This window comes from Hyperolius riggenbachi, chromosome 2, assembly GCF_040937935.1.
Source record: "Hyperolius riggenbachi isolate aHypRig1 chromosome 2, aHypRig1.pri, whole genome shotgun sequence".
Taxonomy (NCBI): Eukaryota; Metazoa; Chordata; class Amphibia; order Anura; family Hyperoliidae; genus Hyperolius; species Hyperolius riggenbachi.
Window position 1 is genome coordinate 496,604,596 of NC_090647.1, and position 24,972 is coordinate 496,629,567.

Sequence of the window (24,972 nt, forward strand, 5' to 3'; positions counted from 1 at the left end):
TAAAGTTTGGTTATGTGAAAAAAATACGATGTATCAGTTGCTGACATTCAGGCAACCACTATGAGACGTCTCTCAGGCACATCCACAAGTCTTTCCTTTAAAGAGAACCCGAGCTGGGTTTGAACAATGTGATCTGCATAGTGAGGCTGGATCTGCCTATACAGCCCAGCCTCTGTTGCTATCCCAAACTCCCCTAAGGTCCCCCTGCACTCTGCAATCCCTCCATAAATCACAGCCACGCTGCTGACAAACAGCTTGTCAGAGCTGGCTGTGTTTATCTCTATAGTGTCAGTCTGCTGCTCTCCCCGCCTCCTGCAGAACTCCAGTCCCCGCCTGCATCCCTTTCCTCCCTGCTGATTGGAGGGAAGGGATGGGGGCAGGGACCGGAGCTATGCAGGAGGCGGGGGAGCAGCTGAGACTGACACTACAGATGTAAACACAGCCTCACAGCACGGCTGTGATTTATGAGGGATTGCAGAGTGCAGGGGGACCTTAGTGGGGTTTGGGATAGCAACAGAGGCTGGGCTGTATAGGCAGATCCAGCCTCTGTATGCAGATAACATTCTTTAAACACACCTCGGGTTCTCTTTAAAGTGGATCTCTATCCTAATATACAAAATCCTGCAGCTCTGCTTCAAGCAAAAGTAATATTTACCTGCAGCGTCTTGTCTCACTAAGCCGCCCCGAAGACTCCGCATTACTCCACTTCCGGAAACGGGCCCCGCCTCCCCCCTCTCCCCGGAGAGGTCTTCAGGATGGCTTTGTGGGACAAGGCACCGCAGGTAAATATAACTTTTGCTTAATACAGCGCCACAGGATTTTGTATATTAGGATGAAGTTCCACCTTAAGTTATTAGTAGTTGTACTACAGTACTAAAGTACAGTAAAGCTTCATACACACGCTAAATGGTCTCTGCTACGGGATGTGTGATGGCTGTGGAAGTCAAGCCTAGGAGATAGCAGGCAAATTTAAAGGAACCCGAAGTGAGAGGAATACAGAGGCTGCCATCTTCGTTCCCTTATACACAATGCCAGTTGCCTGGCTGTCATGCTGAGCTTGATTGAGTTGTTTCTGAGTCACACCTACAACAAGCATGCAATCAGTGGAGTCACACCACAGTTATCTGATCTGCATACTCATTCTGGGCCAGTGACTTAACCCCTACCACGGAATGAGAATCTACATCCCTGAAAACTTCACTTTAGCTTCCAGGTATGGAGATATTCGTATTTTCCTGTTTGCGAGTGGCACGCCTAAGTTGTGGCAAATAAGACAAGATATAGATAATTTCTGTATAAGTAGTGATAAAGTTATTGCCATATGAATAGAAGCAGAAATATGAAAATTTCTCTGGAATTTAAGGGGAATAAAAACCCTTAGTGGAGAAGTGGTTAAAGCATTCAAGGCAGAGCATCAGGACAGAAGTCGGGCAACTGGTACTGTTTATTACAGAATAAAGAGGACAGCCTCCGTACAACTCACTTCAGGTTCCCTTATCCAAAAACTACAACCATGAAATAAAACTGGGTGCAGTAAATAGAAAAATAAAATAACTGTTAAACATCGATTCCTGGAAAAGTAGAATAGTTACTGTAACAAACATTATTTTTGAAGAACACTTAATACTGGAGCAGCTTTCTTAGCAACATCCCTCAGTTGGGTATGGCAATTGTCCCTTATGGTGCCCATACACGATACAATAAATGTATCCGTTTATTCGATCTAAATGATCGAATCGACTGAAAGTTGAAATTATTATTTTTTTCCGATCAAGAAATTCGAACGATTATTCCGTTTTTTTGAGAAAAATCTTATCGGACATGCTGAAAAAATCTTTATATTCGATCTAACAAAATAATCGAACTAAATTATCTAATCGAAAAAAAAATATTAAAAATTGTACCATGCATGGCCACTTAAGGTGGCCATACATTTTTCCAGCATGTCCGATCAGAGTTTTCTCCCAAAAATGGGATAATCGCTCGAATTTCTTGATTGAAAAAAAAAAAAAAATATTTTCAACTTTCATTCGATTCGATCATTTTGATTGAATAAACGGGAAAACCGAACGTTTTTATTGTACCGTGTATGGCCACCTTTAGGCCTCTTTTCCACGAACTGTTGAGCTGTGTGCTCAGCAAGCAGTTACCAGGCAGCAGTGAGCAGTTACCAGGCAGCAGTGAGCAGTTACCAGGCAGCAGTGAGCAGTTGTGAGAGTTTGAGAGGCATTTCACTGCCTAGAAACAGTTAGTGGAAAAGAGGCCTTAGTTTGACAACATACCGGTAATATATTTTAAAACAGCTGACCCGTCAGAAACGTGATAATAAAAGGTCGATCATTTTGGAGAAAGACGACACGCAGGACTTACTTTGACGAACTCCTTGAATTCTGGCACTTCATCAGTTTTCTGTTGGATGAGGGCAGCGCCATTAAGCTGACAGCTGCAGAAGCGGATGTACGGCTGCATGTGCGGCAACTGAGCCGTCAAGATATCGCCAATCATTTTTACAGGCATCTTTTCACCGGACATCTTTTTGCGAACTCGCAAGGCTCTAGGTACAGAAATGAAGAAATAAAGTACATACAAGTATTAGGCTAGAAACCCACTAGGAGAGCTTTTCTGAGCGCTTTGTGATTTGAAAAGCTCTAGCTAATGTAATGCTATGGGTGTGATCCCACTTGAGTGATGTGATTTTATAAAAATCCCCCATAGCATTGCATTACCAAGAGCTTTTTCAAATCACTCACGCTTACAAAGCGCTCCCAGTGGGTTTCTGGCCTTAAAGTGAATGGGAGGTTTTTGTAATTGTATGCAAATGTGTGCTTTCCACCCACCACCTATACATATTAAATACATCACATCTGCAGAAACCAATAATGCCCAAGTATCTTTTTGCACAACCAGAGATCAAAATGTTGGTCCTACGTCTGGTGTCCCTGTTTCCTCAACTCTCACGGAATGTCCTTAAAAGGGACCTTTAATCCAGGATTGAACTTCATCCCAATCAGTAGCCAATACTCCCTTTCCCACAGGAAACCTTTACCTTTTCTAGTACGGATCATCAGAGACTTCTGTGTGGCTTATATTAAGGTAAAACCCTTCCCACAGTGGGGTGTCAAGACCATGGCCTTGACCGCTTCCAGTCTGTTAATCTTGTTTATTTGTGGAAGATAAAGGCTGTTGCCAACTGCCAAGAAAGGTAAGTGTGTGTAAGGGATTTATGACCTGCTCTGTTAATAGGAGAGGGGTGGATAAGCCTAGCTGTAAATACTACAATAGACAATAGAGGATGGACACACGGCATCCAACTGGTCAGGTTGGTAAAGGGAAGATCAACGATGTCAGGGGCACTCAACAATGGTTGTCTTGGGTGACAAAAATGTACCAGATGTACAAATCTACAACTGGAGTAAGTGTTGCACAAACACCATGGTGGCAACCAGTGACTACTTGCACACAACAAAAGCACAGATGGGCTGCTTGGCTCTCAAACCTATGAAGAATGAGCGGGTAGGATGAGGAGGTCCCACTGTGACCTACCACAGCGGCCAGCCAAATATAATGAAACTTGGTGTATCGCTTAAGAGGTCGCCACTGATTTTCAGGAGGCGGCTGTGCTCATGACTGTCACCCAACAGTCAACAACAATGATTTCCAAGCCTTTCCAGTGACCAAAGATCTGGCATCTCATTAACATTTCTAATAAATACTTACTTGAGCAGTTTTATATTGCACATTATTAACTCCTTCCAGTTGACAAATATCATGGCCACTTCTTTCTCTGTTAGCAGGTCCGACTCCAGCAGCGGCTTCTGGAATGTCTGAGGGATAAACAGACACCCTGAGATTATCTGGTCTGGATCAAACTGCTACTTTTCTCTAGATTAATGATGTCTTTCCTGCCTCTGGCCCACCAGCCCTTGCAATCCTTCAGCCGCAACTGAAGCAGATTCCAGGCAGAAGCAGGCAAACCACTAACAGTAGGCCCGATCCAAATCTCTTTTTATCTAGTTTTTCTCTTAGGAGACATTTTTCATTTTCTGCTTAAAACAGCTTTTCAACGCTCTATAATTTAAAAAAGTTCTGTCAAAATTATTCTAAATTACTTCTTGCTTGTTGGTGGCTTAAAGGAAACCGGAGACGAGATAAATTCCATGATTTATACTTACATGGGGATTCTTCCAGAGAACCGTGGGCTCCATCACCATCCTCCCAGACTCCCTCCCGTTCTCCAGACAAAACTTGGTACACACCTTGGCACAGTTCAGACAGCTCAAATTAAACTTGTGATTACTTTCAGACAATGGAGAGTTAGAAAGCCAGTTCTCTCTAAATACACCCAGGGTGGATTTCTGTTACCTTGTCTCCTGTGCAAGAGTTTAGGTCTGCTTCAAAGGGCAATTCATTGATAAGGTGTAAAAATATCACCTAGGAGAAAACTTGTGAGAAAAAGTTGTATACGGACCCCTGTAGCTTATTTCCTTCTCTGCTAGGTTTTGGTAGATGGAATGTCCTGCGGAAAAGAAGCGGTCACTGCCTCTAGTTTTGTTGTAATTATATGAAATAATCCTGTAATAGGGTTCGTAAAAAATATAGTGTTGGAGCTAGGACAGAATGCTAAATATGTCTGTTTATATAATCATTTTTACACCGCAGTGATATCCAGCATTGACAGCGCTGCTGTCCCCAAAAAGACAAGCAGAGAGTCTGCAGGAGAGGATTGTAGCGGCCAGCTTACCTCTGTGACCAGCTGAAGGTCGTTCACATAGTTCTCCTCAGTCACAATCAGCTCATGGATATAACCTTGGCGTTTTCTCTCAGCAGGGCTCAGCATGTCCAGGAGATGGAGGTCTGCACACCCTGCAACATAAAGAGCATGCAATAATATTCCCTTCTCCTAATCCTCCTGTCCATATCTGCAGTCACTGGCAAGAAGTGTTCAGGAAAATAGACTCAGGAGGGAAGAGATGAGCCATATGGGGAGCCATGGGATTCTGCTATTGCACATGCATACCTGCGTCTGCCTATAGGCTTTGGAAAAACCTAGTATAGGCTTGTATTTTTATGTCTGAGCAAAGTTCTGCAGAATTGCCATTCTTGCACCATTCATTTTTTCATCTGGCTGGGTTTGCAAAGCCGACTTCCTAAGCAATTTGTCATATGTAGGTTGGTTAACTGAAAAGCAGCCTATGAACTGTCCCGACTCCTCTATCTTTCTTATAACCTACAGTCATGGCCAAAATTGTTGGCACCCCAGAAATTTTTCCACCGAAAAGTATTGCAGTATTTTTTTTTAAATAAAATTATTTTCTCACAGAAATGTATCGCAGTAACACGTTTTGCTATATACACGTTTATTCCCTTTGTGTGTATTGGAACAAAATGCCCCCCAAAAGGGAGGAAAAAAGCAAATTCACACAAAACTCCAAAAATTGGCTGGACAAAGTATTGGCACCCTTAACTTAATATTTAGTTGCACACCCTTTGGAAAAAAATAACTGAAATCACTCTCTTCCTATAACCCTCAATAAGCTTCTTACACCTCTTACCCGGAATTTTGGACCACTCTTCCTTTGAAAACTGCTCCAGGTCTCTCTTATTGGACGGGCACCTTTTCCCAACAATTTTATGATATCACCACAGGTGTTCAATGGGATTTAGATCTGGACTCATTGCTGGCCACTTCAGAACTCTCCAGCGCTTTGTTGCCATCCATTTCTGGGTGCATTTTTGACATATGTTTGGGGTCATTGTCCTGCTGGAAGAGCCAAGATCTTGGCACAAACAAAGCTTTCTGACGCTGGCCTCTACAGTGCGACCCAAAATCCTTTGGTAATCCTCAGATTTAATGATGCCTTGTACACATTCAAGGCACCCAGTGCCAGAGGCAGTAAGACAGCCCCAAAACATCATTGAACGTTCACCATATTTCATTGTTGGAACTGTGTTCTTTTCTTTGTAGGCCTCATTCCATTGTCCATAAACAGTAGAATGATGCGCTTTACCAAAAAGCTCTATCTTGGTCTCATCTGTCCACAAGACATTTTACCAGAAGGATTTTGGCTTACTCAAGTACATTTTGGCAGACTGTAGTTTTGCTTTTTTATGTAACTGTGTCAGCAGTGGGGTCCTTCTGGGTCTCCTGCCATAACGTTTTATTTCATTTAAATGTCAAAAGTTTGTTTGCGCTGACACTGATGCTTCCTGAGCCTGCAGGACAGCTTGAATTTCTTTGGAACTGGTTTGGGGCTGCTTATACACCATCTGGATTATGCTACGTTGCAAACTCATCAAGTTTTCTCTTCCGTCCACGCCCAGGGAGATTAGCTACAGTGCCATGGGTTGCAAACTTCTTGATAATGTTGCGCACTGTGGACAAAGGCAAATCTAGATCTCTGGAGATGGACTTGTAACCTTGAGATTGTTGAGATTTTCCACAATTTTGGTTCTCAAGTCCTCAGGCAGTACCTCTTTTCCTTCTGTTGTCCATGTTTAGTGTGGCACACAATGCAAAGACTATGTGAACTTCTCTCCTTTTTATCTGCTTTCAGGTGTGATTTTTAAATTTGCCCACACCTGTTACTTGCCCCAGGGGAGTTTACAGGAGCATCACATGCTTAACACAATCTTATTTATCCACAATTTTGAAAGAATGCCAATAATTTTGTCCAGCCCATTTTTGGAGTTTTGTGTGACATTATGTCCAATTTGCTTTTATTCCTTTCTTTTTTTGTTTTCTTCCAATACAGACAAAAGGTATAAACATGTGTATAGCAGCAAAACGTGTTACTGCAATACTTTTCTATGAGAAATACTTGATTTTCTGGAAACATTTCTGGGGTGCCAGCAATTTCGGCCATGCTGTATATGAGGCAATCAGGAAGGAGCTGGGCTTGGGCATCAGCCAGCATTCTCCTGTGAACACAGAGCTGATCTGGCCTACAGGAGGGAGCGGAGGGAGGTGGTGGGCTCCATGCAGAGGAAGAAACTCACACTCAGTGTACAGATCTCTGGGTCACATGGCTGACTTTTTGAAACTGTTTATCTGGAACAGCTGCAACAAATATGAAAATAGGCATAGGACCATATTCACCTTTAGTAATGATGAAAACGGGAAAGTTAGTGAAACTAGGGCTTTAAAGTTAAAATCCCAACACAAACAGAGCTTAAAGAGACTCCGTAACAAAAATTGCATCCTGTTTTTTATCATCCTACAAGTTCCAAAAGCTATTCTAATGTGTTCTGGCTTACTGCAGCACTTTCTGCTATCACAGTCTCTGTAATAAATCAATGTATCTTTCCCCTGTCAGACTTGTCGGCCTGTGTCTGGAAGGCTGCCAAGTTCTTCAGTGTTGTGGTTCTGCTATGAACTGCCCCTTTCAGGACCCTCTATGCACACTGCCTGTGTATTATTTAGATTAGGGCAGCTTCTCTCTTCTCTTTTACAAGCTGGATAAATCCTCCTCTGAGCTGGCTGGGCTTTCACATACTGAGGAAATTCAGACAAGGGCAAAGCTGTTTGCAGGAAGAAAAGAGCAGCCTGAAACTTCAGTGCATGAGAGATGCAGGGGGAAAGAAACACACAAATGATCTATTGAGATTCAAAAGGAAGGGTGTATACAGCCTGCTTGTGTATGGATGTATTTTCTATGTGTGGACATATTGTACATCAACCTACTTCCTGTTTTGCTGGCCATTTTGTTTGTTTATAAACACTTTTAATGCGGCGGGGAGCGGCAAAATTGTGACAGAGGGTAATAGGAGATGTCCCCTAACGCACTGGTATGTTTACTTTTGTGCGATTTTAACAATACAGATTCTCTTTAAAGGGACACTATAGTAAAAAATGGTAAAATGTAAAATACACATACATAAACTTGTCCCAAAGTAAATTCAATGTACATTTTTTACTTCCTATGTAGCTGTCACTTACAGTTGGTATAGCCGAACAGCTCTGAACCTCATATAGACAGGTATTGGATTAGTCCACATCCTCGTAGGGGATTCTCAAAAACTAGTTTTAATTGCTTTAAATGCACTCCCTTGAAAAGGACTTATACAAAGATGCCATCCAGTCTACCTGCTTGCATACCACTATTCTGCCAGTCCAACTGTTCTAAGAATACATTTTGGAAAAAAATAAAATCTTGAAAATGCCTTATAAGAAGATGGATTAGTCCAAAACCTGTCAGTAAGACATTCAGAGTTGGTAGACTATAATCCATACTGTGAGTGACCACCATCTAGGAAGTAAAAAAAATTGTAAAGTGCATTGACTGTGGGACAAATGTACATCTTAAAGGGACTCCAAGCACCTCTCATGAGTACGCCTTTAAGACTCCGACCAGTACTGCAAAGTACTTAAAGATGCACACCTTTCTGTAGCTTGTGCTCTCCTGTTTTATTTGATGTCTAAATCCCGTTCTACACCAAATAGTTTTCATTCGATTTTAATTTAAAAATCGCGGCTGCCATCTTGGCTATGTTATAACTTCCAGGTCATCCCTGTCTGCTCTGTTAGAGAAGTGCATCACTGAATGAAGCAGGAAGAGGAAGTGACACGCATGGCCACTGTGAGAGGCTCCTCCAGAGGGGTCATTGCACAACTTTGTTGGAAGTCATCTGGCTTAAAGGCATGCCCATGAGAGGTGCTTGGAGTCCCTTTAAATGCATGTGTTCATATAAATGACAGTTTTTCGCCATAGTGCTCCTTTAACCACTTCGCCATATCTGGACGCATATATCCGTCCAGATAGGCAGTGGTGCTGCAGCCGTGTGGTGCGCGCATTCGGGCGCGCGCCCGCGCGCCCCCCCGCTGCCTCCCGCTGCCCCCCCGATCAGTGAATGGGAATATAATTCCCATTCACCGATCCAAGTCCCCGGCAGAAATACCGACGCTTTCTCATCAGAGAGCGTGGTATTTCTGCCCCCAGGAAACAACTTCTCTTCATTTTAGTTCCTAGATGCGACATCGTTCGCATCTAGGAACTTTTTGAATGTGGTCATCTTGTGGCCAAATAGTAAACTGCACCCACATACCTGTATTGAATAAAAAATACATTATTTTACATCTAAAATTGGCTATTTACCTCCCAAACTAAAATGACCCAAATACATTTTTGTATTAAAAAAAATAATAAAAAAAATTACAATTAAAAAAAAAACAACTACATAAATAGTTACCTAAGGGTCTGAACTTTTTAAATATACATGTCAAGAGAGTATCTTATTACATTTTTTAAAATTATAAGCTTGTAAATAGTGATCGACGCAAATTGAAAAAATGCACCTTTATTTCTAAATAAAATATCGGCGCCATAAATTGTGATAGGGACGTAATTTAAATGGTGTAATAAGCGGGACAAATGGGCACATAAAATACATGGGTTTTAATTACTGTAGCATGTATTAATTTTAAACTATAATGGCTAAAAACTGAGAAATAATGGTTTTTTTCCATTTCTATCTTAATCTTCCTGTTAAAATGTATTTACAGTAAAGTGGCTCTTAGCAAAATGTACTACCTAAAGAAAGCCTAATTAGTGGCGGAAAAAACGAGATATAGATCAATTAATTTTGATAAGTAGCGATAAAGTTATTAGCGAATGAATGGGAGGTGAACATTGCTTGGATGCATAAGATTTTCGAAGCTGTAGGCTGAAGTGGTTAAATTATGAAATGTAAATTTGTCGTCATCATTGCTAAAGCTGAACTTAGAGCATCACATTGCGAATAGCCCAAACACATTACAGCTCTGCTAAAGCATTTTAGTACGGTCTTAGCACTATGTTCTGATAGTTGGCAGATACAGCATTAGGAGAGCTGTTTCCTGCATTCTGCTGCTCTTACCTTGAATGACATCTCATCTCACATTCAACTGGAATTATTGAAGGTCAAATATTTCAGCTAAACACCATAAGAGAAGTGTTACTGTAAAAGGTAAACACACCACACTTCGCCCATGTGGGAAAAAGTTCCTACTGAATCGGAGATAGGATTTTGGTGAGGTGATCACCAGTGGAATATTTATTTTAATAGATGGGTAATTGAGCTTCAAAAACCAAAATTTCAGCTGTAGTCAAATCTTCCTACTTTCATCTGAAGAACATTGCAAAAATTAAACATCCGATTCCCCCAGAGGATCTTCCAACCCTCGTTCACGCCTTCATCACATCATGGTTGGACTACTGAAATGCCCTTTATGCTGGCCTCCCCAAAAAGGACCTACTCCGCCTGCAATTAGTGCAGAATGCTGCTGCCAGATTGCTAACAAACCAGCCTCGCCACTGTCACATTACACCGATCCTTCGCTCTCTGCACTGGCTACCAGTAGAATGGAGAATACTCGTCAAGATTGGACTGTTGGCATTCAAATCACTGCACAATTTGGGCCCTGGATACATGAAAGACTTGCTGAAGCGGCACCACACCTCTCATAACCTCAGATCAGCAGGTTCCATAAACTTGGTCACTCCCAGAGTGCACCTCAAAACCTTTGGAGCAAGGACTTTGTCATGATGCCAATACCCTTTGGAACTCTCTACCACACCCAGTAAAGACAGCGGGCTTGATTCACTAACATAAATAGTGGGAGTAACCTGCTGTTACTCTCACTATCTAACACTGCACACCTTAATGCATACTATTGGCAGCATAGCATGCATTATTCCCTCTTGTCAGAGTAACGCTCACTATGCCCAGCATAGCGAGCGTTTGTAGCTATGGCTGTGTATTACCTGTAATGGGCGCTCTGATCATCCCGCCCAGGACCCCTTCGGGTCCAGTAACTTTAACCACTGGGCAACAGTGTCACGCCGATGGCCGTGGACGCGGCGCCGGCTCCAGGACCACCTGGCGTAATAAGTCCTTGGGGCAAGGTTTGCAGGAGATCGCGCACACCGATGCGCTCTGCTCCGCCTTCAGTTTCCCAGCGGCGATCACTTTTAGACTGCGAAACCACCGGCTATTAACATAGTACAGCACTGCGATTAAGACAGCACTGTACTGGGGACAACCATGTGACACGGCTGTCCCCCTGACAGGCACCACAGCGATTCGCTGTCATAGACTGAAGCCTATTCGTAAAAGTAATTGCAACAGCACCAATGGTTGGTCGATGTGCTCTAATCGCCTTTGGAGTCACAAGTTACAAGTCCATCAACTCCATCAGATTAGCACCATCTAAAATAGGTTTTATTAAGCAATCTTCAATAAAATGTTACATCAGATTAAAATCCACGTGTGGGTATGCCTTATCTAAGGCATACCCAGATGTGGATTTTAATCTGATGTAACATTTTATTGAAGATTGCTTAATAAAACCTATTTTAGATGGTGCTAATCTGATGGAGTTGATAGGCTGAAGCCTATGACAGCCGATCGCACTCACTGCTGGCAGGGGGAGGGAGGGAGGGCTGCATAAACAATAATAATAAAAAAAAATACTCATTTTGATTATAAAAATAAACAAATATTTACAAAAAATAAACACTGGGGGTGCAATCAGACCCCATCAACAGAAAGCTCTGTTGGTGGGGAGAAAAGGAGGGGGGAGAAAGGGGGTGAAATCACTTGTGTGCTGACATGTACCCTGTAGCGAGCACTCAAAGATGCAGTGGCCTATGTAGTGAAAAATAGCTCAACATTGCGTTCCTCAAGTGGTTAAAGTAAGTTATCCTGGCACTCTGATTGGCCCAATAGACTGCCTGTCAAGTGATGTCACTGTGTGGGCCCTGTCTAGTACTCTAAAAACAGATTTTTTATTTATGTATAGCACACTGCCTTAAAGGGATACCTAAGCCTAAATCAAAAAAATGTACTCACCTGGGGCTTCTACCAGCCCCCTGCAGTCGTCCTGTGCCCTCTCAGATCCTCCTGTTCCCCGCCGCCAGCTACCAAATGAGTAAAACTGATTTTTTTTCTTGGGCTTAAGAATCCCTTTAAAGGACACATCCAATGAGGAAAAAAAAAAAAACAAGATCTACTTACCTGGGCAAGTTCAATTTAAGTGTTCCCGAGGTGACATGATGCAATAGACCTGTGTATAAATAGTGCCAAGCATATACATAACTAGCCCTTGTTCCTTTTCTGCCTGAAAGAGTTAAACTTTCAGGCATGCAAGCGAGTTTCTAATCATTCGGGACCCAGACTATAGCTAACCCTTGCTGATAAGGAATGACAGCCATAAACTCTTGCCTGGTATAGAATAGCATCTGAGAGCAGGGGTTAGATAAAAAGAGTCAATAGTTCACATATTTTAGCTTCTGGGACATTGAAAGACTGTATCAGTCATATGAGACAATAGAGCACTAATCATGTGCATGGCAGCCAGGAAATTGTTCAGTGTATTTCTCTGTATCCAGTGTCACCCTTCTGCATAGCATACTAGAAAATAAAGCAGACAGCTCAAAATCCATTTTTACATTGCAGTCTTTAATAACACTCAATTTAACAACAGCTGAGGCCAGGTGATAAGACCTCACACACTTTATGCTGGGTACACACGATGCGATTTCCCGTTCGATATGCGGGATCGATCAATTATTTCCGACATGTTCGATCGGGTTTCGATCGATACAGCCGTCGATTTTGCATACTTAACATGCAAAATGAGCGGGAAATCGCATCGTGTCTACCCAGCTTAAGGGCTGTTGTCACTTCCAATCCTCTCTGTGAATGGACATCCTATCCTTACGTTTAGGATTTAAAGGATACCCGAAGTGACATGTGACATGATGAGATAGACATGGGTATGTACAGTGCCTAGCACACAAATAACCCTTTTTATCTCTTTCTTGCTCTCATAAGCCATTTTCTGCTAGGAAAATGTTTTATAGTTGGAATTTCTGATCAGTGATGTCACACTGTAGTAACTTCCTGTGAGTCAGGACTGAGTCAGCCACTTACATACCTGATATTTAACTCTTTCAGGCAGAGAAAGAAAAAAAGGAACACAGCATAGTTATTTGTGTGCTAGGCACTGTACATACACATCTATCTCATCATGTCACATCAGACTCTTTAAGGCTTAAAGGATACCCGAAGCGAGAATAGATCTCGCTTCAGACCTCATATATAGCAGGGGCACGTGTGCCCCTGCTAAAACGCCGCTATCCCGCGGCTTAACGGGGGTCTCTCACCTCACAAATCCCCTCCATAATGCGGGGGAGCGCTTCCGCATTGGGGCAGGGCTAACCGCCGCAGCCCTGCCCCACGCGCGTCTGTCAGCGCGTATCTCCGCCTCTCCCACGCCCCTCTCAGTCTTCCTTCACTGAGAGGGGCGGGGGAGAGGCGGCGATGCGCGGCTGATAGACGCGAATGGAGGCAGGGCTGCAGCAGTTAGCCCTGCCTCCAGGAGCGACCAAGCCTGCGACCAAGTGTCGCAGTGGGGGGTTTGGGGGTGAAGGGACCCCCGTTCAGCGGCGCGTATGCGGCGGTTTAGCAGGGGCACAAGTGCCCCTGCTAAATATGAGCTCTGAAGCGAGAATAAGTCTCTTTAAGTATCAAATCCTTACCTTAAGGATTACATGAGGTAAATTGCTTAGTTAATACTAGATGATTTATCACCAAGGTAATAACAAAAGAAAAAACATCTCATAATTAAAGACAGGAGATGAGCTTAGTGAATTGTGGTCATAGTCTAAGTATTGGAACACTTCGCTACATGGAATCACCAGGTCTTGGCCTTCAGACTTGCCCCATACACAGCAAGGGACCAGCACAGGAGTGGTCCAGGATCTGACAAAACCTAGGTCAGGCACTTCGGCCAATAATTAAATTTCAAACAGCTCATGCTTAGACTAGTGGCAGTCTGTAACAGACGTCAAGTGACCAGGGTCAGTAACAAACTGAACAGACAACAGAATGAGAAGAAAACAAGAGAAGGTGGAGAAAAGAGATGGTCAGCAAAATACAAATAATCCTAGGAAATTTATTGTAAACTGTATGTTGATTGGAAGTGGACCCATCCAGATTTGATTAGCCCTAATTCAAGCTGCATACAACTTGCATCAGGTTTGCATGCTGGAATCATTAGCATGTGATTGACCCTCTCCAGTGGTGGAGTGGAGGATAAGGGGTTGTTGTTGTAAACAGAGTCAGGAAAATTCTCCCAGGAGTGACAGAAGGAGGCGGAGCAAATGCAATCCTTTGATGCGTGTGCAGCAAGGCTTACATACTGAAGCAAATATTATAATACCTTCCCTCAATCACATTAATAGGTTTTGGGGAATGTACAACATCCTCTTTAAAGCGGACCTGAACTCAGAACGTCCTCTCTGCTCTAAAATCTTCAGTGTGTCTACTTCCTGCTTTCATGGAAGCAGACTTAGGGCTAGTTTCCACTATAGCGAATCTGCATGCGGATTCGCATAGGCAATGCAAGTGGATGGGGCCGTTTCCACTTGTGCGGCTGCGGGAGCATTCTTTTTGGGCGGCAGAAATCTGCACGGCAGAGCCGTTCGATTTCGCGTGCGACAGGAATGCACGCGAATCGCCGATAATGCTTTTAAATAGGGAAACCGCATGCGGGTTGAGCACGCGTTTTTTTGCCGCGAAGTCGCATAGGTATAAGGTTAATTTACACAGGCAGTGACATGGTTAAATTCGCACATACCCTTAACTATGCAGAACCGCATGCGAAATCGCGGCAAAAGCGCATGCGGAATCGCACCTGCATGTGATTTCATCCGCGGTGGAATGCAGGCGATTCCGCACCGCAACAGTGGAAACGAGCCCTTAGGGTTTACATCCGGTGTTTACAAATTAGCTGCTTTGCAGCGGCAGCCAGCTGACAACTGTAATATCAAGTTACACTGGTGATTAGTCACAAATGAAGGGAAATTAGACTGGCTAAACTCTCTAAATACATACAGGGTGGATCTCTCTCGGCTTTCCTTCTGTCCTGTGCAACAGTTCAGGTTCACTGTAAAGCTCCACTGCATATCAGTGAAGGAGATAACCGTATAAAACAAGACACACACATTGCGGTTCATCTTTTATAAGAAGTATTTAATTATCTATACATGTAGTTGATTGTAAAGGCTGTATTACAGTTGTTAAAGCTGTAGGCTTTTATATATTTATATATTTTACATTCATGAAAATACTGAGGCTTGGAGGAATAGGGAGCTTCAACGGGTAAACAGCACACAGGCGGCTGAGGAGCCATTTTGTAACATTAAGCATGAGTGGAGTGTTGAGGTGGGGGGGGGAGACATGAATGAGGAGGAAAATGTTACAGCCCATTCCCTCAGTTCTGTCTCCTCGACCCAAGGCATTAAAAGCAGGGAATAGTGTTCCAACAGACAGATACATGGAGGTTACAGCACATTACAACGGTTTAAGCTTTTAAAAATGACACGTTCCACAGTCTAGTTAAAATAATAATAAAAAATATGTAAACATTGCAATTAATTCCAGGTTAAAATAGTGTATACATTCTTTGTCCTGATGGCGGCAATGAACAGCGAATGGCCACTCCCCCTTTCACTGACCGAGGGGTGGAGGAGAAAGAGCCCCTTTCTGACCACAAATAGGACTTGGCTTTATATATAGGGGATGACAATGACAGAAACTACACAATAGGACACATTTTTCCTAAATAATAATAAAAAAAAAAATACAAACGACAATACAAAACAGAGATGTGTATTTTAGTTTGCATGTGCAAAATGGAGGCGCTGTGACGCTTAATATGACGCAAACGTTTACTCCCCGAACATTTGTTTCCAAGACAAAGGTGTATACTTGCTTCTGTGTAGGCTCTACACAGTCTCTAGTTCTGCTTCACAGACGACAGAACCGGCAAACTCAGAATGGCTGTAATGCCACCTGCATCTGAGAAATGGTACTGCAACAAAAACTGTTCTGATGTATAGCACACCTGAAGAGTAATTAAAACCGTAAATTCCATAAGATTTTATTTGCCTACTCCTGATAGTCTTCCTAATGTCTTCAGTATTCAGTTTTCTGTTATTCTCCTCTTTAATATTCTACTGGCCCTTTAGAGGTATACACTGCAAGAAACCTTGTATGCAGGTGGTCCGGAACCGCACGTCCAGTAAAAAGAAGCACTGGTGTATAAAAAAAAGTAGTGCACAAGCACTTTCCTTCACTGGGCATGCATGGTTCCAAACTCATGCATGCCCACTTCACATGCACTTGTTCACAGCCTGGTAAACTTTCAGTTCCACTGAGCAGAATGCTTCCTGGAACAGGGGACCCCAAAAACAAGAAGCAGCAGGAAGAGGGTCAGGAGTAAGTACTCTGGCCCACCAAGGTTTTTTTTTTTTACTGTTTCAGTTCACTTGAGGCCTGGAACCCACTAGAAAGTGCAATCACTAGCGACTTGTGGTAGCGTTTTGCAATCGATTTTAGGAGCAATTTCCCTGTTCCTATACAATTCATTACAATGGAAACACTCCCAAAATGCTGCATGTCCTGCGATTGCAATTTCCCTAATCGCTGTAGTGGAATCTGTCCCATCCATTTACGTTGGCAGATTGTTTAAGGAAATCGCTAGCGATTTAATGCGCTCCCTAAACGCCCCAAAAATGCTCTAGTGAGTTCCAGCTCTCAGGTGTGCTTTAAAGGACACCTAAACTGAAAGGGATATGGCAGCTGCCATATTTATTTCCTTTTAAATAATACCAGTTACCCGACAGGCCTGCTGATCTCTTTGGCTGTAGTAGTGTCTGGAACACACATCTGAAACAAGCATGCAGCTAATTCAGGCAGACTTCAGTCAGAAATGCCTGATCTGTACTGTTGAAAAGGAAATAGCCTTCATATCCCTCACAGTTCAGGTGTCCTATAAAAGCAGCCTTAAAGTGAACCAGAGACGAAGCACCCTCATGTATTTTACTATATACATCAGTGGAAACATAAGAGAAAACACCTACCCTGCTCTCTATTTCATCATTCACTGCTCAGCCTGCTTGTTATCAGCTCTGATAAAATCCCAGACTGACCATTCAGTCTGGCTTTGCTCAGAAATCATTATAGTTGACTCTGTCTTCTCTGATGTCTTTTCAAGCCCAAGCCTGCCCCCTTGTGGCTCTGCTATAACGACTCAGCTATAATGATTCCTGAGCAAAGTCAGACTGAATGCTCAGTTGGGGATTTTATCAGGGCTGATAACAGGCAGGCTGAGAAGTGAAGGATGAAACCGAGAGCAGGGTAGGTGTTTTCTCTAATGCTCCCACTGATATATATGGTAAAATACATGAGGGTGCTTCGTCTCTGGTTCACTTTAAAGTCAAATAAAGTAAATAGCCCTGTGTATAGCAAAGTCACTTTAGAAAGTCTTTTAATACTTACACAGTTCAGACATTGTGCATAGAAACAAACATTTTCAGTTTAGCTATTCTGCAGCAGCAGCGAAGTGAACGAAGGCCTGGTTCACACTGCAAATCGCTAAATGTTGCCTTGCAATTTTCCAAGTGCTTTTGAAGGAATGTGCGATTTTGCATATGCTTTAAAAGCTGTATCACCCTGAAAATGCTGCATGCAGCACGATTGAGATATTGCAGTGGGTTCATGCTCATAGGGCTACATTGTATTCGCGCTCAGAAAGTGCCACAAGTGTGGAACAGCCATTAGGCTGGTGAACAGTAAAGAACAAAAGTAATTTGGTAGTTAGACTGGATTTTTAAAAACTATTTAGTTAGCAAAATTTGCAACCCTTGTCTGGATCATATTGGAGCACAACTCAGGTTCTTGCTATATTCTGATATGACACATGCAAAGGTTGCCAACCTTTGACACCTAATAGTTCACATATTCAGTTCAGGTTTGCCAGCTCACTCAACCTTAAGGTGCGTACAAACACTACAGCAGCCAACGACGGGTCCGTCGGCACCTCCCGCTGGGCGGGTTTTCAGCAGACTGTAGTGCACGTGTACGCACTGTCGGTGGACTGATAAGGCTGTTCCCCTGCTATCCGCTCCAAAAAGCGGATTGCTGACGTTTTTCTGATCACACCAGCTGCTCATTTTCCATTAACAGTTTTGATCTTTCCCGAATCGCAACCGTTGGCCTGTATGATTTTTGCTGCAATTACGCTCCTTGACTGATGGTTCATGGCACATTTGCAGCGCGTGGAAATTGAAGGTTGCGCAGTCACATTGCAGCATGATTTTGTGTGCAAATGCGCTTTCTTGTGAAAAGGCTTAACCTTATAAAATGAGGCCTGTGAGTATTTGAAAATTGTGGTCACATGATACAAGTTAGCTGCAGTATATTTTTCATTTTGTGGGTGTGGCCTCAGCAGCCTGTGACATCCTCTGTAACCACCTTAGCAGTAATCCAGAGTCAGGCTCGGGACGGAAATCCACACCTCAGAGCGGTAATCCCGTGCCTGAGAGAGTTCTATACAGGAGCTGCTGCAGATCTCTCTGTGGTATGTTTTTTTTTTTTTTTTTTAATGGTCTAAAAGCTTGTGAAAAAATTTCACAGCTTTTAGACCCTAAATCTGGAAAAATAATCATAATGCCACGGAGGTTAAGGCCCCTTCCACACTTCACAAGTCCGTTGCAAAGCATTTTTTTACAACCTCACCACAAAGGTCCGCTGCAGTGCGGAAATACAACGAGGTATACTGATCAATGAAAATGTGCCTCGCTCCAGAGCTAACTGCGCACTACAGCTCTTGCATGGTCACGGTGGGACCGGCTGCACTGTGATCACTGTGATAGACCCATAGGGCTCTTACTGCTGCTGCAATGGGTTATGGCAATTATCTGTAATGCCATGCATTGAAGTGAAACCTCCACTACAAAACAGGGGACAGGAGCACGCATTATATGGGAAATCCTTGTAAAAGGCTGGCAGTTTCTAAGTCATCTGAGCCTGAGTCACCTCCTGGGCAGTGTATCTTGGTAAACAGCTTGAGATCTACTAGGCTGCTCACTTACTTACCAGAATTTGTAACCATCTGGCTCCATTCATGTCTGATTAGAGGTGCTCAATAACATACCAGTTTTTTCTGGTTTGCATGCACATAAAATGTAAATTGTACGCAGCTTGGAGTAGCGCCAATCCAAAATGGCAGGAAGTAAGTTTGATTGGCCCAATTCTAAGCTACGTGCAACCTGCATGTAAACCTGAAAAATCAGCATTTCACCTGTCATCTCTACCTGTAATCTAAGGGTAACCTGCCCTCCTTATGACAATGCAGATTAAAACCAATTATAGGGGAGCAATAGAGATGAATTACAACACACAGAACCACCACAGGCGGTAACTGAGGTGAATACAAAATTTTTTTTATTTTAACTTGACTCTTAAAGGACAACTGAAGCGAGAGTGATATGGAGGCTGCTATATTTATTTCCTTTTAAGCAATACCAGTTGCCTGGCTGCCCTGCTGATCCTCTGCCTCTGAAGCCCAATCTACACGATAAGATTCTTTGTGCGATTTGATTACGATTCTATTTACGATCCGATTAAATCAGACATGTCCGATCGGTATTTGATTCAATTTGATTTGCAATTGCAAAACAATGTCAAATCTAATTGACTCTAATTGAATCCCGATCGGACATGTTGGATTTAATCGGATCGTAAATAGAATCGTAATCGAATCGCACAAAGAATCGTATCGTGTAGATGGGGCTTAATACTTTTAGCCATAGACCCTGAACAAGCACATGCAGCAGATCTGGTGTTCCTGACGTTATTGTCAGATCTGACAAGATTAGCTGCATACTTGTTTCTGGTGTGATTCAGACACAACTGCAGCTATATAGATCAGCAGGGCTGCCAGGCAACTGGTATTGTTTAATAGGAAATAAATGTGGCAGCCTCCATATCCCTCTCCCTTCAGTTGTCCTTTAAAGTTGGAAGAGAAATATGCAGCATACCATTACTAATCTGCATTGAAGAGCTATGGAGATTGCCACCTTGACCTCCTAATAATAAACTGCAAACTGTAATGGTGATCGGTTGGTGTTCTGACTTAGGTCCGTATGCTTTTCTAGGGGAGTATGAATGGTCAATGAGATGCAAATAATTCAGTGTTGATACAGGACTATGCAAATCTATGCAGCTTGCACAGACCATTCCAATCCCAAATTGCACAGCCCTGCCCAGAATTAATTGCACTTCATTGACCCTCCCATTAGGGGAGTGAATCGGAAGGCATTGTATACTGAGAGCCACATTAGTCACAAAACACACAGTCAACCTATACAATAAGGTAGGACTGGCAGCCTCCATAGCCCTCTATTGCAAGGTACTTTAATAAAAAAAAAAAAATTACTTCTTGACTAGAATGCTGTTCTTAAGGGGCAAATGTATCATTCAAATTCAATTCAAATTCTCTCTGCTGTTAGGTCCCAAAAACAGCAGCAGCAGTCAAAATATAGCTCATTATACAATATCAGCGTAATACAGAACTGCAAAGTTTATCTTCAACAACTTTAAAATCGTTTGTCAAGTTCTTACACAAGGAGACACTTGTAAATTGACAGAATGAACATTATCTATATCCTCGACTATAAGTCTAATTCATGTATACGTCGACTCCGATATTTGACCATCTTAAGCTGAATTTTTTTATTGACTCAAGTATAAGTCTACCCAGCAAAGTTAAAGTGGACCCAAATTAAAAATACAAGATTTCAGAAATAAAATCTATTTTCTAAATTATAATAATAAATAGCAGCCTTTTTTCAGCTGCATGATGACAAATATAAAATATTTTACATTTATTGGAGGAACCCCTCCCTTCCTTTCAAATTTCCGGGATTTTTCTGGCAAACTGGTGGAGTAGATGGTGTCCGGCAATGGAGGAATTGCTAATGGCTGCCCCCAGTATAACCCTAGCTATGAAAAGAGAAGGGTGAAAAGCATGCACTGAAATGATCATAGGTTTGAAGGAGTGTTTACTTATCTTTGTATGTGTCAGAGTGGTGCAACTAAATATTTTTAATTAAATAAATGTTTGGTTTGGGTCCGCTTTAATGGCTGCACTTGGGGGCCAGGAACAATTAAAATAGCGCCAGTATTTTTCCCTACCCCTGCCCCTTGGTTGATTGCTGGAAATGGGAAGGTCACTAATAGTTCACACATTACTCATTGTACTCAGTGTTGCCAGTGGCTTAAGTATAAGTCGACCCCTATACTTTTATTTAGTGAGTCAGACCTAAATTTCTAGACTTACAGCCGAGTATATACGGTAATTTGCTTAATGCAAAGTATTTGCATATTAATTAAATGACAAATATGCCCCTCAGAAATCTATAATACTTTGTAAACCACTAAACTTGATCAAGTATGCAGATCAGGTCTTATGTATTTCCGGGTCTCCATACTTGTTTCAGAGGCCCAGAAACTGGTATAGTCAAAGGTTCAGCATCATAGCCAGGCAGCATTTTCAGAGCATTGCAGCTAAAAGGAAAAAAAGGTGGCATGTAAAAATACATTTCAGCTTGACGCCGTCTACGAAATGTTTTAACTGACTATAAACGACGTCTAGTACAAACCAATATGCCGCATATGCCATCTATAGAGAGGAGTACATTCCCTTACGTGAAACGCATCCTCTTACTGGCAGTGAAGTTTTTTTGTTTTTTTTGCTTCAAAATATAAAACTAACACTGAAAACATAAAGAAAAACAAACAAACATACGTAATAAAAATAAAATCATACTTATGGATACAATTAATAGTACATGCAGCATTCCTTGATAGTGGGTCTTTTTGCACTGTGAAAAAAATGTTTTTATTTGGGGGTACAATTTTTTTTTACCATACAGGAATAGATCTAGTTCTAGGATGTCAAACTGAGCAGCAACTTGTAGGAGAGTGATATTTGGAGCTATTGTTCATTTTTTAAAGTACTGAAGAAAGCCGCAAAAGGACCCACTATCCTCTGTACTCTTTGAGCGTCAATTTATTATTTTTGTATAGAATATAAATATATATTTTTTGCTTCATCTCAGCGGAAACATCAAGATGGTGAACATGCATCTAAATGGAAAAATGAGGTAAAATTTTCTGTGCAGCGGGGTTTCTTCTAGTCAGAAGGCAGTGGGTGATCATGCTGGTAGTCACATGATCATGGCTGCATCTCCCATCATCCCTCTGGGCAGTGATATGGGGATAGTGGGTCTCTTTGAGGACTTTCAAGCCTGAGTAGGGGGATGGACAACATATGATTCCTAGAAAAAGGAGGAAAACAACACATAAGCAAAACCAAAAAGAAAAAAGGGAATAAACAAAAAACAAAACCCACTGTGCACTACAACAATGACACTACATGATGCAAAGGAAAATTAAAAGGAAACAAAAACATGCTACACATAGGGGGTGATGTGCAACGTATGAATCTGAGGACCACCAGGAAATGATTTACCGTAACAAATACCTGTAAATTCTTTTTGCTTTTTACTTTGAGTAGGAAAGGTTTGGAGCATAGTTATATACTGTCTACATCGCCGTTCTGTACATTTTCCATTCTTGTCTATGTGAAACCTAGGTTACAGTTGTAAATGGGGTATATTGTCTTACCTCTATGGAGTGTATTTTCTGTATGTTTCTAAAGGTGCCAATTAATGATACATTTTTTCATCATTTGGGGTCTTCTGACGCATTTTTTATGATTGTAAGTAAAGGTAAGGTAATTATCAAGTGTTCTCATGAATGGGTTGATTAGGGCATTTTCTCCCTGGAGGTACGATCATAAAATCCAACTTCCGAATCGCTTAAACTTTCTGATCAAATTGACCATAGAATTGTTTTACATTGATGTTCGCCACACAACAGTTTTCTGTACAAATCATCGTTAAAAGGGGCATCAAAAGATCGCATCTGATGAAAAAAAATTGTACCATTAATGGGCACCTTTAAGAGAGATTGTTGATATTGTCACTGGCCCCCCCAAGCAGAAAATGTACAGTAATTTCCTCTAAACAAGTAATTAAAGAGAGGCATGTGATCGCTTTGTAAGTCTCTGATTAGCTGGTCTGAATCATGTGATCACGTCATGTCATCAAACAAAAGTTCAAAGAAAGATAAGGGCCATTATTTCCAATAGTTTTCTATATCTTTGGTGACTGGACCTTAAGTGTCCCAAAAAAATTGAGTTTTACTCACCTGGGGCTTACCTCAGCCCCCTGCAGCTGATCGGTGCCCACGACGAGTCGCTCTGATGCTCCGGGTCCCGCTGGCGGCCACTTCCGGTTTCGCCGTCAGGACCCGTCAGGCTGGGGAACGCGGCTGATACTACGCGTTCCCAGCCAAAATAGCACCCCTATGCGGCCATATGTCCGCATACGGGTGCCTATGCGGACATATGGCCGCATAGGGGTGCTATTTTGGCTGGGAACGCGTAGTATCAGCCGCGTTCCCCAGCCTGACGGGTCCTGACGGCGAAACCGGAAGTGGCCGCCAGCGGGACCCGGAACATCAGAGCGACTCGTCGTGGGCACCGATCAGCTGCAGGGGGCTGAGGTAAGCCCCAGGTGAGTAAAACTCAATTTTTTTGGGACACTTAAGGTTCACTTTAAGCTAGGAGGAAATACGGTATGCTGTATGTGGGGGGAACGTTCTGTAATGGTAGCAATCTTTGGATATGGCTTGATAAAGGGTGTTTGAGTGCCCAAAATAATGGTTGCATTACCTTTATTTAGCATATTTGATGAAATCACCATGAAGTTTTCCTATCATTAATCTCCGTTGAGGATAAAAGCATATGTATTATGATTTATACCTTAGTGCGGGCTATAATTACTACTGTTCAATAGCAAGAATAATCATAACTGAAGTCAGCCAATCAAAGATTGCAAAGAGGCCACACCCCTCCCCATTTCAGATGGTTGTATTTTTTTCCTGAGAGATGGCATTAAAGCACACCTAAACTGAAAGGGATATGGAGGTTGCCATATTTATCTCATTTTAAACAATGCAGGTCACCTGGCTGTTCTGCTGAGCCTCTGTCTTTGATACACAGCCACAGACCCTGAACAAGTATGAAGATCGGTTGTTTCTGACTGAAGTCTGGCTGGATTAGCACCATGTTTGTTACAGGTGTGTAATTCAAACACTACTGCAGCCAAAGAGATCAGCAAGCTAGGTAGGCAACTGGTAGTATTTAAAAGGAAATGAATATGGCAGCCTCCATATTACTCTGAGTTTAGGTGTACTTAAAGGGACTCCGAGCATCTCCCACGGGCATGCCTTTAAGCCAGACGACTTCCAACAAAGTCGTGCTATGACCCCTCTGGAGGAGCCTCTTGCAATGGCCATGCGTGTCACTTCCTCATCCTGCTTTATTCAGTGATGCACTTCTCTAATGGGAAAAGAAAGGGGTGACCAGGAAGTTATAACCTAGCCAAGATGGCAGCCATGATTTTTAAATTAAACGAAAACTATTTGGTGTAAATGGCGATTCAGGCATCAAATGAAAGAGGAGAGCACAAGCTACAGAAAGGTGCGGGCTATGGTCGTGGATGTTTGCCCAGTGATTTCAGGGGTCTAAACCCCTCGTTTTGTGGCGGGTTTCCTCTGCTGAGACTTCTGAAGCGAAAGACAAGCTAAAAATGGCAAATTTTATTCGCTTCAGTCTCTTTACAGGGAACCCAAGGTAAAAGTGATATGGAGGCTGACATTTATTTCCTTTTAAACAATGCAAATTGCCTGGCTTTCCCACCGATCCTGTGTATCTAATACTTTAAGCCATAGAGCCCGGACAAGCATGCAGATCAGGTGCTCTGACTCCAGTCTGGATGCATAGCTCCTAACTGTCTCTCTTTTGGAGGAACCAAATCTCTCACAGTCCCTCTTCCTTCCTTGTTTGTCCCTCTTTGAGGACTGATGTGCAGCTCTGTGTAAATATGTGTATTTTTCTACTTAAAAAAAATCTGTTTCATTGACTCCAAACTTTATTCCCATCAATTACATAAATCTATTTCTCATTTTCAAATCTTAAAATGAAGGAAAACTACTGATGATAGAAAGAACCAGGAT

The 24,972-nt window shown here is 42.4% G+C and overlaps 1 protein-coding gene across 3 annotated transcripts in view; it reads right to left on the reverse strand.

The window, feature by feature from the left end:
- ITSN1 (intersectin 1) overlaps window positions 1-24,972 on the reverse strand; it is a 207,028-nt gene that overhangs the window by 28,093 nt on the left and 153,963 nt on the right. For all 3 annotated transcript variants that reach the window (XM_068270440.1, XM_068270439.1, XM_068270438.1), the window contains 3 exons: window positions 4,742-4,863; window positions 3,718-3,824; window positions 2,371-2,554 (listed from right to left, as the gene is read on the reverse strand). In XM_068270440.1, coding sequence (XP_068126541.1) covers window positions 2,371-2,554; window positions 3,718-3,824; window positions 4,742-4,863 — 413 coding nt within the window. The remainder of the gene's footprint in view (window positions 1-2,370; window positions 2,555-3,717; window positions 3,825-4,741; window positions 4,864-24,972) is intronic.